The sequence below is a fragment of the Morus notabilis genome, unplaced genomic scaffold (genome assembly GCF_000414095.1).
Source record: "Morus notabilis unplaced genomic scaffold, ASM41409v2 Scaffold485, whole genome shotgun sequence".
Taxonomy (NCBI): domain Eukaryota; kingdom Viridiplantae; phylum Streptophyta; class Magnoliopsida; order Rosales; family Moraceae; genus Morus; species Morus notabilis.
This window is the reverse complement of record NW_010364290.1, coordinates 753,697-765,778: the sequence shown is the minus strand read 5'-3', so window position 1 is coordinate 765,778 and position 12,082 is coordinate 753,697. Positions and strand designations below refer to the sequence as shown.

At 35.5% G+C, this 12,082-nt stretch overlaps 2 protein-coding genes across 2 annotated transcripts in view; both read left to right on the top strand.

The window, feature by feature from the left end:
• The first annotated feature begins 1,071 nt into the window (after window positions 1-1,071).
• LOC21408222 (phosphoenolpyruvate carboxykinase (ATP)) lies at window positions 1,072-7,438 on the top strand. The gene is made up of 13 exons (XM_010106250.2): window positions 1,072-1,321; window positions 1,471-1,799; window positions 2,265-2,431; window positions 2,591-2,744; window positions 2,879-2,963; window positions 4,682-4,782; window positions 5,088-5,386; window positions 5,485-5,658; window positions 5,747-5,812; window positions 5,923-6,101; window positions 6,213-6,382; window positions 6,775-6,943; window positions 7,109-7,438. The coding sequence occupies exons 2-13, from the start codon at window positions 1,504-1,506 to the stop codon at window positions 7,250-7,252; spliced, it is 2,004 nt and encodes a 667-aa protein (XP_010104552.1). The 5' UTR covers window positions 1,072-1,321; window positions 1,471-1,503; the 3' UTR covers window positions 7,253-7,438.
• Window positions 7,439-9,804: 2,366 nt separating this feature from the next.
• The window catches only part of LOC21408221 (putative disease resistance protein RGA3), a 4,785-nt gene continuing 2,507 nt past the window's right edge, over window positions 9,805-12,082 (top strand). Inside the window, exon 1 of the mRNA XM_024170904.1 lies at window positions 9,805-12,078. Within this exon, the coding sequence (XP_024026672.1) occupies window positions 9,888-12,078 (2,191 nt within the window). The 5' untranslated portion in view covers window positions 9,805-9,887. The remainder of the gene's footprint in view (window positions 12,079-12,082) is intronic.

Here is a 12,082-nt window from a genome sequence, read left to right as displayed (position 1 = left end):
AAATAAGGTTCAACATAAGATAAAATATATACCTATCACCATCGTAATCTTAGACCAATGATTAATTCCATTTTTTACCGTATAGTAAAAATGTGATTTTTTTGCTAAATAATAAAAATGTTATTAAAGTTTGTATATTGTATGTATACATATTTTGCTGTTTTCCTCTTTTATTTTGCAAATGGACTTCATCAGCTTAGAAGAAGAAAAGTAGTCACATGGTAACATGGAAGGATGTGAGTTGGCGACCATTAATTATCCGTGTTTTAGTTTCTCCTTATCCCATTAATATGGCCTATGAATTCGGTTCCATAGAGAGTGATCGTTATTTTTCCATTCATCATCCAGGGAGTCTATACTCTCCAATGCAAAATGCCGTTTCTAATCGAACAGTACAAATGGTCCAATTGATATATACAGAATTAGATCATACATCACTTTCTCAATTGTTTTATCATTTCAAGGAACCACTAAAGCAATTATCCATTTTTTTTTTCTTAAAAAAAAAAAAGGCAATTATTATCAGGGAACCAATGGATTTTTGTATTGAGAATTTCTCTATAATTCTCTACTTTCAGCTATTAGATTTATATTACAAATTATCTATTCTTCATTTCTTTCAATCTGATATAATTTAAAATAAATTTTAATGGTAAAAACTGGCCCGGTAAGTAAGAGGCTCCCACTCAAAAAAGTCCCTTCTGTCGTCTCCCATTATGCTGACTACTGTATTTTTTTTTCCCCCCGAATTCCGCTGAATGCTGACTATTGTAAATTGTTATACTGTTGCGTTTCTTTTGACTATATTGTCACACACACCAATCAAACATATAGATTAGCACGTGAATGTTGAAACCGAATATCAACACATATATTATTTTCGCATTTTCCAAGAGACATGTTCCTAAAACTGGGAAATTAAAAAATAATAATATCAAAAGACGTGTACAGCTAACTGTTATATATATACATGTTAATATATATATATATATATATATTTATCTATCTATATGCCATTGCCAGCAGCAACTTACGTATGCAAGGCTTGACATCTTCGATCGTCGTTATCCATTATAGTTTCGCATTTACTTCCAATTTTTTGGACTTTTCTAATTTTAATCCCCCAAACCGCCAAAAAAAAAAAAAAAAGAGAGAGAAAAGAAAAACAAATTTTAATTCCGTGAGCTCCTCTGTTCCTGTCCTGAAGGGCGAATACATCCTTTAAATACCAAATATATATTTCCCACTCCTCATATCAAACAAACTCAAAACACACACACACGTCTCATAATCCATCCATCAATAATTCCCCTTCTTTCAGGTATTAATTCAAAAAACTATCGTTTATATGATCTTTTGCAGACTTGCAGTACTGTCTTATGTATATAATTAAGAAAAAGTTGAGAGTGAAAATGATGATAATATATATATATATATATGTATATATATATATATATGATGTTTTTGCAGGGCAGGGCAGGTCAGGGCAGAGAAGTACTGAAGATGGCAGAAAACGGAGAGTTGAGGTTGGGAAGGAGTGGGAGTTTAGGGAGAAGGGGGCTGCCGAAGATACAGACGAACAAGGCGGAGTGGTCGGAGGAGGTTTGCCACGACGACAGCGCAACGCCGGTCAAGGCTCAGACGCTTGGCGAGCTTCATTCTCTTCAGAAGAAGAGATCCACTCCCACCACCCCCATCAGAGGAGTTGGAATTGGAGTTGGAGCATCTCAGCCCGCAGGAGCTGTTTTCGCCGCCATTTCTGAGGAGGATCGTCACAAGCAGCAACTCCAGTCCATCAGGTATACATACATACATATATATATATATTTATATATTCATACATATTACACAAATATATGTACAGATGCACGCACACACTTTCATGCCTTCTGAAATTAACCGGCGTTTCTTCTAGTTTTAGTACAATGGTTTTTCAGATCGTTTTCAGGGTTAAAAATGATCAGTATTACTTGTGGCGATCGTTACTGTTTGTTATATAGTATTATTATTATTTTTTAATTTCTTAATGGTTTTCATCTGGCTTTATCATATAAAAATATAATGTTCGAATTCTCTCTTTTATAACACAATATAAATAATAAACTTCTATATTTGATGAGTAAATATCATATAAAAACGTAGTCATCCATATATATAACAAAGTCTTTGATAATATTTTTTGCGTAGTAGTAATGCCCATTTTGAAGAAAATAATAAATTAGTTGATAAACGTGATTAATTGGGTGTTGGATTGGATAATATAGTGCTTCGTTGGCGTCATTGACGAGAGAAACAGGACCAAAGTTGGTAAAGGGAGACCCGGAAAGGAAGTCAGAGAGCACGCATTACAGTGCCGCACCTCCCTCCATTGGCATTAGCAGTGACAGTGCCCTCAAGTTTACCCACGTCCTCTACAACCTTTCTCCTGCTGGTAAACATATGTTTTTTTTTTTCTCACTTAACATCTTACCATTGTAGATTGTATCAATCGTGATGCGTTATCATTTTGATCAGATCTAACATTTAAAAACATGCACCGCTTACCACAAAAAGCCACATAATATCATACTGATTTTGTAACTATATTCAGAATTGTACGAGCAAGCTATAAAGTACGAGAAAGGGTCATTCATAACGTCGACCGGCGCATTGGCCACACTTTCTGGGGCAAAGACAGGCCGAGCGCCCAGAGACAAACGTATCGTCATAGATGAGACTACTGAAGATGAGCTTTGGTGGGGAAAGTATGTACCTACTTTCTTTCAATCTTATCATGATCATCTTTATCTTCATTGATATGACTATTTGTTTCCATTTGATTTTTTGATCTAATTTGTATTTTATGTGCAAAACTATATATATATATATATATATATAGGGGATCTCCTAATATTGAGATGGACGAACACACTTTCTTAGTGAACAGAGAAAGGGCTGTGGATTACTTGAACTCCTTGGACAAGGTACTTTCCTACTACAAATTAAAAACGGGTGCAATGAACCCAAAAAAAAAAAAAAAAAAAAAAAAACCTCAATCAAAGAAGGGTTTTTATTTTTGTCAACTTATGCGGTATTCGATCATCCGATCACTCAGTTAGCATGTGATTAATTACTTAATCTCTTAATTAAACATGTACATTATCTGTCCACTGTTTGCAGGCTTAAATTACGTAATTAACAATTAGAAACTTGATTAGATTAGATTGGTTTTTCTAGTTGTTAGTTTCTCAAAACTTCAAATTATAGCTTAGCAGGAAAAAAGGGTCTTTTATAATAATAGAGGGACAAACGTGTAATCATAAAAGTCAGCTTTGGTTGATAGTTATCCATTAATTTCTCGGTGTAAGATAAGATGACTAGATTGTGTCGCCATTTCATGGTACAAAAAAGTACCAAATTATTCTCAATTTCTTTGAAATAACTCATGATATGACCGTGTTTATTTTGCCGATTCGAGTTTAAAATTTGAGTTTTATTACAGTAAAAAAACTTTTAAGAATAGTCAGTAAAAAACTCTCACATAAACTCACATCTCAACTCGAATTAAAAACTCGAATCAGCAAACTAAATGGACCTTATATTTTGTTGTATAAACTATGACTATTGTCAACTAGACACTTGAACTTTCCACCATATTGTGGCGAAACTGTATTCCTCTGTTATGTGCTCCTCTACATATAATTTATTATTGTACTGTAATCTGGTAATAATATATAAGGAACTTTTAGGATAGCCATTTTTCGGTTTAGAAAAATCAGAGATTTTGTAAGTGAATAATAATATCTTGAACTATTTTATATAGTAAAAATTTTAGGCAACAGGGGGATCAAAATCGCTATTGTTAGTTGTTATGTCACATTCCATCTTCAAACTTTAAGATAAATTCGTGGAGGGCAACAATAGAGACTTTGATCCTTAATATGTTTATGATATGACAATTTTTTGCAAATAATAATATATAAATAGAGGAGTGTATACCTGTATGGCAATAATAAAAAATAAAAATAAAAAGTCAAAATATGCTTGCTGTCACAATTCCTGAAACTAGGGGCACCACCTTTGCCCTTTGGTCTTACGTTTATGATAGAAACAGGTAGTCCATTAATAGACGAAACAGAGAATGGAAAGAGAAAGGATGAAAACTGTGAAGGAAACTGATAATCATAGTTAAATAGTTTTTCTTTTTTATTTTTCTGTGGGCCTAAGTATTCATCCATAACTACTGTTTTGCCTATGTTCATAAGACCGTTCCTTTTTTTTTTTGTTGATTCAGTGCTGATCAGTTAGCGCCCAATAAAACAGTAGCACAATATTCTTGAAAAGAAACTCTGTTAGGAGTTACTGTTTCTTGTGATAAACAGGAATATGATTTAGCATGGTTTGTTGTCATCACTGTATTGTCGTTAGTGGTTTATTTATTTATCTATTTATTTGTTGTTGTCAGTGGATTTTTTTTTTTTTCATATAGGACAACACACTAGATTATTTCATTTTGTGCAAGTTTGAAAGTGGCTTTCGTCACGTATTGCACTACCACTTCCCAAGTGGGCAAATATGAAGAGGAAAATGGTATAACAAGTAGTCAATCACAAGTCTCTCTGATCCTTTAATGTGGCCATAATTATTTATCTCCATCATTAAGTTAGCAAAAAATGATAATTGTGGTGAATTTTCTTTTCAGGTATTTGTGAATGACCAATTTCTGAACTGGGATCCAGAGAACCAAATCAAAGTTCGGATTGTATCTGCAAGAGCTTACCACTCCCTCTTTATGCACAACATGTAAGCTAAAAGCCCAAAATGCTTTAACTTCATAAAAAAATACAAGTAGTATTACATATTAATGGATAACTTAAAAGAGTTCGCTTAAAACCTAGTCGTGCAATGCATCGCGGATAATCATCTATAAGGATCCGAACAGGTGAAATTTTTTGTTATTTGGTCTCACGTAATAAAAATAGTTCAAAATTCAACATTTTAAATTGATTTGTCCGTCACCCAACGCTTAATAAATTGGTTCTGCATAGTTCTGGCCATAACTTAATAGAACTAGAAAATGTAGAGACATTAACCTTTATAGTTTTCAGGTGTATCCGACCTACTCCGGAAGAGCTGGAGGATTTTGGGACCCCGGATTTCACTATATACAATGCTGGGCAGTTCCCATGTAACCGTTACACTCACTACATGACTTCCTCTACAAGCATAGACCTCAATCTGGCTAGGAGGGAAATGGTCATCTTGGGAACCCAGTATGCCGGAGAAATGAAGAAAGGTCTCTTCGGTGTAATGCACTATCTCATGCCTAAGCGCCAGATCCTCTCCCTTCACTCCGGCTGCAACATGGGCAAAGATGGCGATGTTGCCCTTTTCTTCGGATTGTCAGGTACCTTGAGGAAGAAAAATGCTAAATATCACTTGCAAAAAATCTGTCAGCACTTTTTCCTTACTTTGTTTTGCTTTTGATCCTTTGGATTGTTCTAGGCACCGGGAAGACGACTCTTTCCACCGATCATAATAGATACTTAATCGGAGATGACGAGCACTGCTGGGGTGAGAATGGTGTGTCGAACATTGAAGGAGGCTGCTATGCTAAGTGCATTGATTTGTCTAGAGAAAAGGAGCCAGATATTTGGAATGCTATCAAGTTTGGGACCGGTAAAAACTGCTATTAGAACCCTATTGCAATTTTAGCCTTTTGATCTTGGAAAAAGGTCTTGAGTTAGCTCAATATTATGTTTTGCAGTGTTGGAGAATGTGGTGTTTGATGAGCATACCCGAGAAGTGGATTACTCGGACAGCTCTGTAACAGGTTTGAACAAGCTGAAAAATTCATGAATAACGCATGCACTAAAACAATGCAAGTATTAAAATGCATTCCATTGAGATTCATGTGTTTGACTTGGCTCTTAATGGTTTCAGAGAACACTAGAGCAGCATATCCAATTGAATACATTCCGAACGCCAAAATACCCTGTGTTGGACAGCATCCAAAGAACGTCATCCTTCTCGCCTGTGACGCATTCGGCGTCCTTCCACCAGTGAGCAAGCTGAGCTTGGCTCAGACTATGTACCACTTCATTAGTGGCTACACTGCTCTGGTACTTATTTGACTTTAGCTTCTACTTTCAAATTTGATGAAAGATTAATTAGATTTTGTTATTTGTGAAAAGGCAGTAATACCAATAGTTTATGGTGGTGACACAAAATAGGTGGCTGGAACAGAAGATGGGGTGAAGGAGCCACGGGCTACATTCTCTGCCTGCTTTGGGGCAGCATTTATAATGATGCATCCTACAAAATATGCAACTATGCTGGCTGAGAAGATGCAAAAGCACGGGGCTACCGGATGGTTGGTTAACACCGGCTGGTCTGGTGGAAGGTACGAAATATTAGATTTGTTTAATTCGCTGATTCAAATTTTTAATTCGTGTTAAGATGTGACTTTATGTGATAATTTTTTACTATAACAAAAAATTTAGATGTGATTATTTTTTAGAGCTTTTTACTGTAGCAAAACTCGAATTCTAAATTTGAATCGGTGAAATGAACGGGCCATTATACCATTGCTAAGTAACCGTTGAGGGTGATATGATTATTAAGTTGTTATTTCTTGCCAACGATCATTGTACTTCTATTTTGGGACTTGCACAACTCACACGATGAACGACTTTGTCACTTGTGACTTGCGATTGTCCAACTAAAATTTGACCAGTTTGGTACATAAGGTTTACAGGATTAATGCTTACTTTTTTTTTTTTTTTTTGGGGGCAGGTATGGGTCCGTTAGCCGTATCAAGTTGGCATACACAAGGAAGATCATTGATGCCATTCACTCAGGAAGTCTTTTGAAGGCAAACTATACCAAGACTGAAGTTTTTGGCTTAGAAATCCCGACGGAAATCGAGGGCGTGCCGTCAGAAATCCTGGATCCAATAAACACTGTTAGTTCTCTCTTATAGTTTGTATCTTCTAATTTAGTGATGATTCATATTATTGTGTGCTTTTGACCTCTACACGCATCAAGGAACTAATGTACATTTTTTCTTTTCTTTTCTCTCTGGTTTTTTTTTTTTTTTTTTTTTTTTTTTTTTAATTTAATGTGGCAGTGGCCAGACAAGAAGGCTTACAAAGACACCTTGCTGCATTTGGGTGGTCTGTTCAAGAAAAATTTTGAAGTGTTCTTGAACTACAAGGTTGGCAAGGACAGCAATCTGACTCAGGAAATTCTTGCAGCCGGTCCTGTTTTCTGATGGAAAAGCTCATGTGATTGTCGTGAAGATGAGCAACTCCAATGAATAACGGTTTTTACTTTTTCTTTAATCATTATGTATTCATGAGTTTATATTTTACTCTCTTTTTTTTTTTTTTTTTTCATGAACGAGTAAATATATTTTGTTTCCACTTTGGGTGGAGAAAGATCGCTCCATATGTTTGTTTGTAATTTTTGTGGCTTTATTTTGTTTTCTGATAAGGAGAGGTATATTTAGGGCCCGTTTAGTTCGCTGATTCGAGTTTTTAATTCGAGTTGATATGTGATTTTATGTGAGAGCTTTTTATTGTAGCAAAAAAGTTAAATGTAATTGTTTGTGAGAACTTTTTACTGTAGTAAAACTCGAATTCTAAACTCGAATAGCGAAATAAACGGGGCCTTATTACATTAGCTGGCTGTGTAACAAAGCATTTACACTCACATGCTTTTCTCTTCTTTTCCCCAAAAAAAAAAAAAAAAAAAGGGCTTGCTTAGAAAATGTTCTTTCCTTAAAATTATCCTAAAAAATTCGGATTTATCATGCCCTATTTGAAAAGGGGGCAAGCACCTAATCGTGTGATTTACCAAAAAAAACAAAAAAACAAAAAAAAAAACCCCAAATCGTGTGGATAAAATTATCATCCAAAACATAACTTAGTATTATTATTATTTTAAGGATTATTTGTTGGAAATATTGTTTAAAAATGAGATACTACTGAATGCATAAATAAAGTCTAGACGTGCTAAGTATTGTCCCTCTTAGATAATATCTGGGTACAAAAATATACTTTATGGCGGTCTAACTTGTAGGATACAACGACGTGAATTTTGTAAGGGTGCACGAACAATTAATAGAAAGAAGGAACGACACAACAAAAATTGTAGAACAAATTTTAGTGACAAATTTCTACAATTTTTCTTACGAACTCTACACAAATAATAGACAAACTTCAAAAGCTTCAGATATGTTGGAAAGAAAGGAATTTTTGAAAAGTGTATATTGCTAACTCTTTGGCATGGGGGGGTATATATATAGCCTCGTGGGTTTGCTATCTCGACAAGTTTTGGGAAGCTTCATGGACGGAGACTTCAATTGTAAACTATTTAATAAATAAAGTTTTGTTAAACCTTTAATAGCTTCCATGATATATGAAGGGTGATTACAACCAAAGTCTTCAACTCTCTTTCGGCAAGGTGAAGGAAGTTGCATGGAAGTTGTTTCAAGACTTGTTTTGTAATAACAAGTATCATGGATAAGATAAGGTCTTACAAGTCAACAAATACATAAGCTTTGTGAAAGCTTCTTAGCTTGCTCGATAGTGCACTTCAAATATATATATGTGATGACACTAGATTTAATAAATCAAGTTTCATGAAAACTTCTTGAATCACTTCAACTTGCATGATACGTTGAAAGGTCAACATATGCTCCAGAAACCTCACATAGACAAATGCTATATTAATGGGGTCCATAAATATTTGAAATATCTAGTTCTACAATTAAGATTACAACATTATTTACATTATTAACGCTTAAAAATTTGACATTTAATTTTAAATGTCTAGCTACCCTAAAGTTTCCATATACGGTCTTAGTCATTCCGTCGCTAAATTATCTATTTTTAGACAAAATATAGTATAAAGATGGCTCATAAGGCCTATTAAAGAGACAAAATATTAGAAAAAAAACAAGTAGATTTGAGAAAAAAATCCTAAAACAAAGATCTAAATAAAAAATAATATAGTGTCATCTGATCTACTTATTTTTTTTTTCTTTTAGAATAAGTTTTTTCTAATTTAATTGTTTTTGTTATTCTTTTTTATCTGTTTTATAACCCTCCTAAGCCGTCTTCATGTTAAATTTTGATCGAAAATGGACAATTTAATAATAGAGGAGTTAAAATGGTACATTTTCAGAGAACCCTAGCATAGTTAGTAGTTAGATCTCTAACACTGGAGGTCGGAGTTCAAATATTTAAATTCACTGATTTAAATTTTTAATTCGAGTTAAGATATAATTTTATATGAAAATTTATTATTATAATACAAAATTAAATATAATTATTTTTAAAAAAATTTTATTATAATAAAATTTAAATAGATGAAATAAATAGATCACAGATCACATGTGTAAATAACCTTTTTATTCGAATACATCGACGTGGACAAAATTCTTGATTTCATGTCCTCTGAAAAACAAGATGCTGACTCATCATGAGTTACGATGGATGAAAATGAGAGGATCCTTTGACTAATCAACCAGCAGCCGTTTCTTACTTTTCCAGCTACTGCCCCTCAAAGCAGTGGGAAAAATACATGGGGCACCAGCGTGTATTAACAGATAATATTAAACTCTCGTCTGTTTCACTCATTTTAATTAATAATTTAATTTAAAAAGTAAATTTATGAATAAAAAAATATTATAACAATAAACGCTATAATAATAAAAATTTAATTTAAATTTTTATGAAAAGAAATTACGTGACTTTGAGGTGTGATTCGATCTAATAAAACCGAAAGTATTCTTGTTATTGTTTGGATAGAAAAGTCAGAACTTCAACTCCACTGACAACTCCGGTCCCTTCACAGGGCCAACCAAACCCTTACCATCTAGATCCCTTCTTTCAACTGCAGAAATGGCAGACGTTCTCCTATCACCTCTTCTACAAGTTGTCCTTGACAAACTAGCCACTCCTTTCCTCAGAAAGATCTCCGACGTCTACGGAATAAGCAACGAGGTCGACAACTTCTCCTCGTACTTACCCATGATTTACGCAGTCCTCGGAGACGCAGAAGAGCAACAATTCTCCAACAGGGCCTTGAGAATGTGGCTGGAAGAGCTCAAGGAAGTAGCTTACGATATAGAGCACTTGATCGATGAGTTTTCGCCAGAGGCCATTTTGTTCAGAAACCTCGGCGAAAACTGCTCCGTTGAAGAGTTAAGTGAAGTTATCTCCCAGATCCGGAGTGGCAAACCGTTTCATGAGGTGAGGAGTTATTCAACTCGTGAACACTTTTTGAACTATAGGGACTTGTTACCGAAAATGAGTAAAGTTAAGGAGAAGTTAGAGAGGTTGTTTAGACAGAAAGCTGGGTTTAATCTGAGAGAGGGAAGGGTTGATAGTAATAGAGGTTATAGAAGTAGACGTGGAAGGCAAACTGGTTCTTTTGTGATTGAGTCTGAAGTGTTTGGTAGAAAAGAGGACAAGGAGAAGATAGTAAAACTATTGATGGGCTCGGGTGATAGAAGAAGTAGTGGTGATTATGGGAATGTTTTGATTGTTTCTGTTGTGGGATTAGGCGGTCTTGGGAAGACGACACTTGCTCGGTTGGCGTATAATGATGAAAGGGTAGTGAGATATTTTGATTTGAGGATCTGGGTCTGTGTGAATGATGAGTTTGAGTTGGTGAAAGTGATGACTTCGATCGTAGAAGCGGCCAGTAGAAGTAGATGCGAGTTTCTGGGGATGGATGTCCTGCAGTTTCAGCTCCGGGAGTTGTTGCTTGGAAAGAGGTACTTGCTTGTGCTTGATGATGTGTGGAATGAGGATCAGAGCGAGTGGGATGATTTGAGAACGTTGTTGAGAAGTGGAGCTGAAGGAAGCGCGATCCTCCTCACTAGTCGTAATGAAAAAGTTGCATCTATAATGGGGAAAAGTCATGTTTATCATTTGGAAGGTCTTTCTGAGGAAAGTTGCTGGGATTTGTTCAAGCACCGAGCTTTTGGCCATAACCAAGAAGACAGATCAAACTTGTTCCCCATTGGTAAACAAATAGTGAAGAAGTGTGGAGGTGTTCCTCTGGCAGTAAAGACTTTAGGGAGCGTAATGAGCTCCAAAAGGGACGAACGAGAATGGGCGTTTGTCATGGAGAGCGGTCTTTGGGACATGTCTGAAAGCAAAAATGGAACTCTGCCTGCGCTTAGGTTGAGTTACAGTCATTTGCCACCACATCTAAAAGGATGCTTTGCATATTGCTCAATATTTCCTAAAAACTATGCAATCAAGAAGGAAAGACTAATCCAGCTCTGGATAGCAGCGGGATTCATACAGTCACTGGAAGGGAAAAAATCGCTAGAAATTATCGGCAATGAGTACTTCAACGATTTAGTTTGGATGTTCTTCTTTCAAGATGTACAGAGAAGTCACGATGGAAATATAACAGAATGCAAAATGCATGATCTCATCCATGATCTCGCACAATCCGTCGCAGGTACTGAATTCATGATGTTGGAGCAATGTACACCTAGAGATCTCTCGTCTATTTGTCACTCATCAGTCGTATGTAGTTCTGAGCTGCACACGATTCCTGAAGCTTTGTACGAAGCAAAGAAGCTGCGAACTCTCATCTTATTGCTTCCCAAAGGAAACCTTGGAGAAGTTCCTTCTGGTGTATTTTCAAGTTTCAGATACTTGAGAGTCATGGATTTGAGTGGTAGCGGCATTAAAAAGTTACATGAATCTATTTCCTTTTTCATATTTTTGAAGTTCCTTGACCTCTCTAATACTCATATTCAAACATTACCCGAGAGTGTTTGCAAGCTTCTTAATTTACAGGTGATGAACCTTTGTGGTTGCTCTAATCTCACCGAATTGCCAAGTCACACGGCGAATTTATATAAACTGAAGCATCTCATCATAACCGGTTGTGACAGATTAACGAAAATGCCTGCTGGGATTGGAAAACTGGTATATCTTCAAACACTGTCAATGTTTATAGTTGGAAGTGAAGCAGATGAAAACCTTAACCAGCTACAACATTTAAACCTTGGCGGTGATCTGAATATCCGACATTTGGAGAATGTGAAACATGCATCAGAGGCCAGGAATGC

What these genes read in the sequence shown, in the direction of transcription:
- LOC21408222 (XM_010106250.2), top strand. Translation starts at nt 1,504, where the DNA reads ATGGCAGAAAACGGAGAGTTGAGGTTGGGAAGGAGTGGGAGTTTAGGG. An exon ending in GATGAGCTTTGGTGGGGAAA is followed by an intron (nt 2,745 to 2,878) that starts GTATGTACCTAC and finishes ATATATATATAG; the next exon opens with GGGATCTCCTAATATTGAGA. An exon ending in CTCGGACAGCTCTGTAACAG is followed by an intron (nt 5,813 to 5,922) that starts GTTTGAACAAGC and finishes TAATGGTTTCAG; the next exon opens with AGAACACTAGAGCAGCATAT.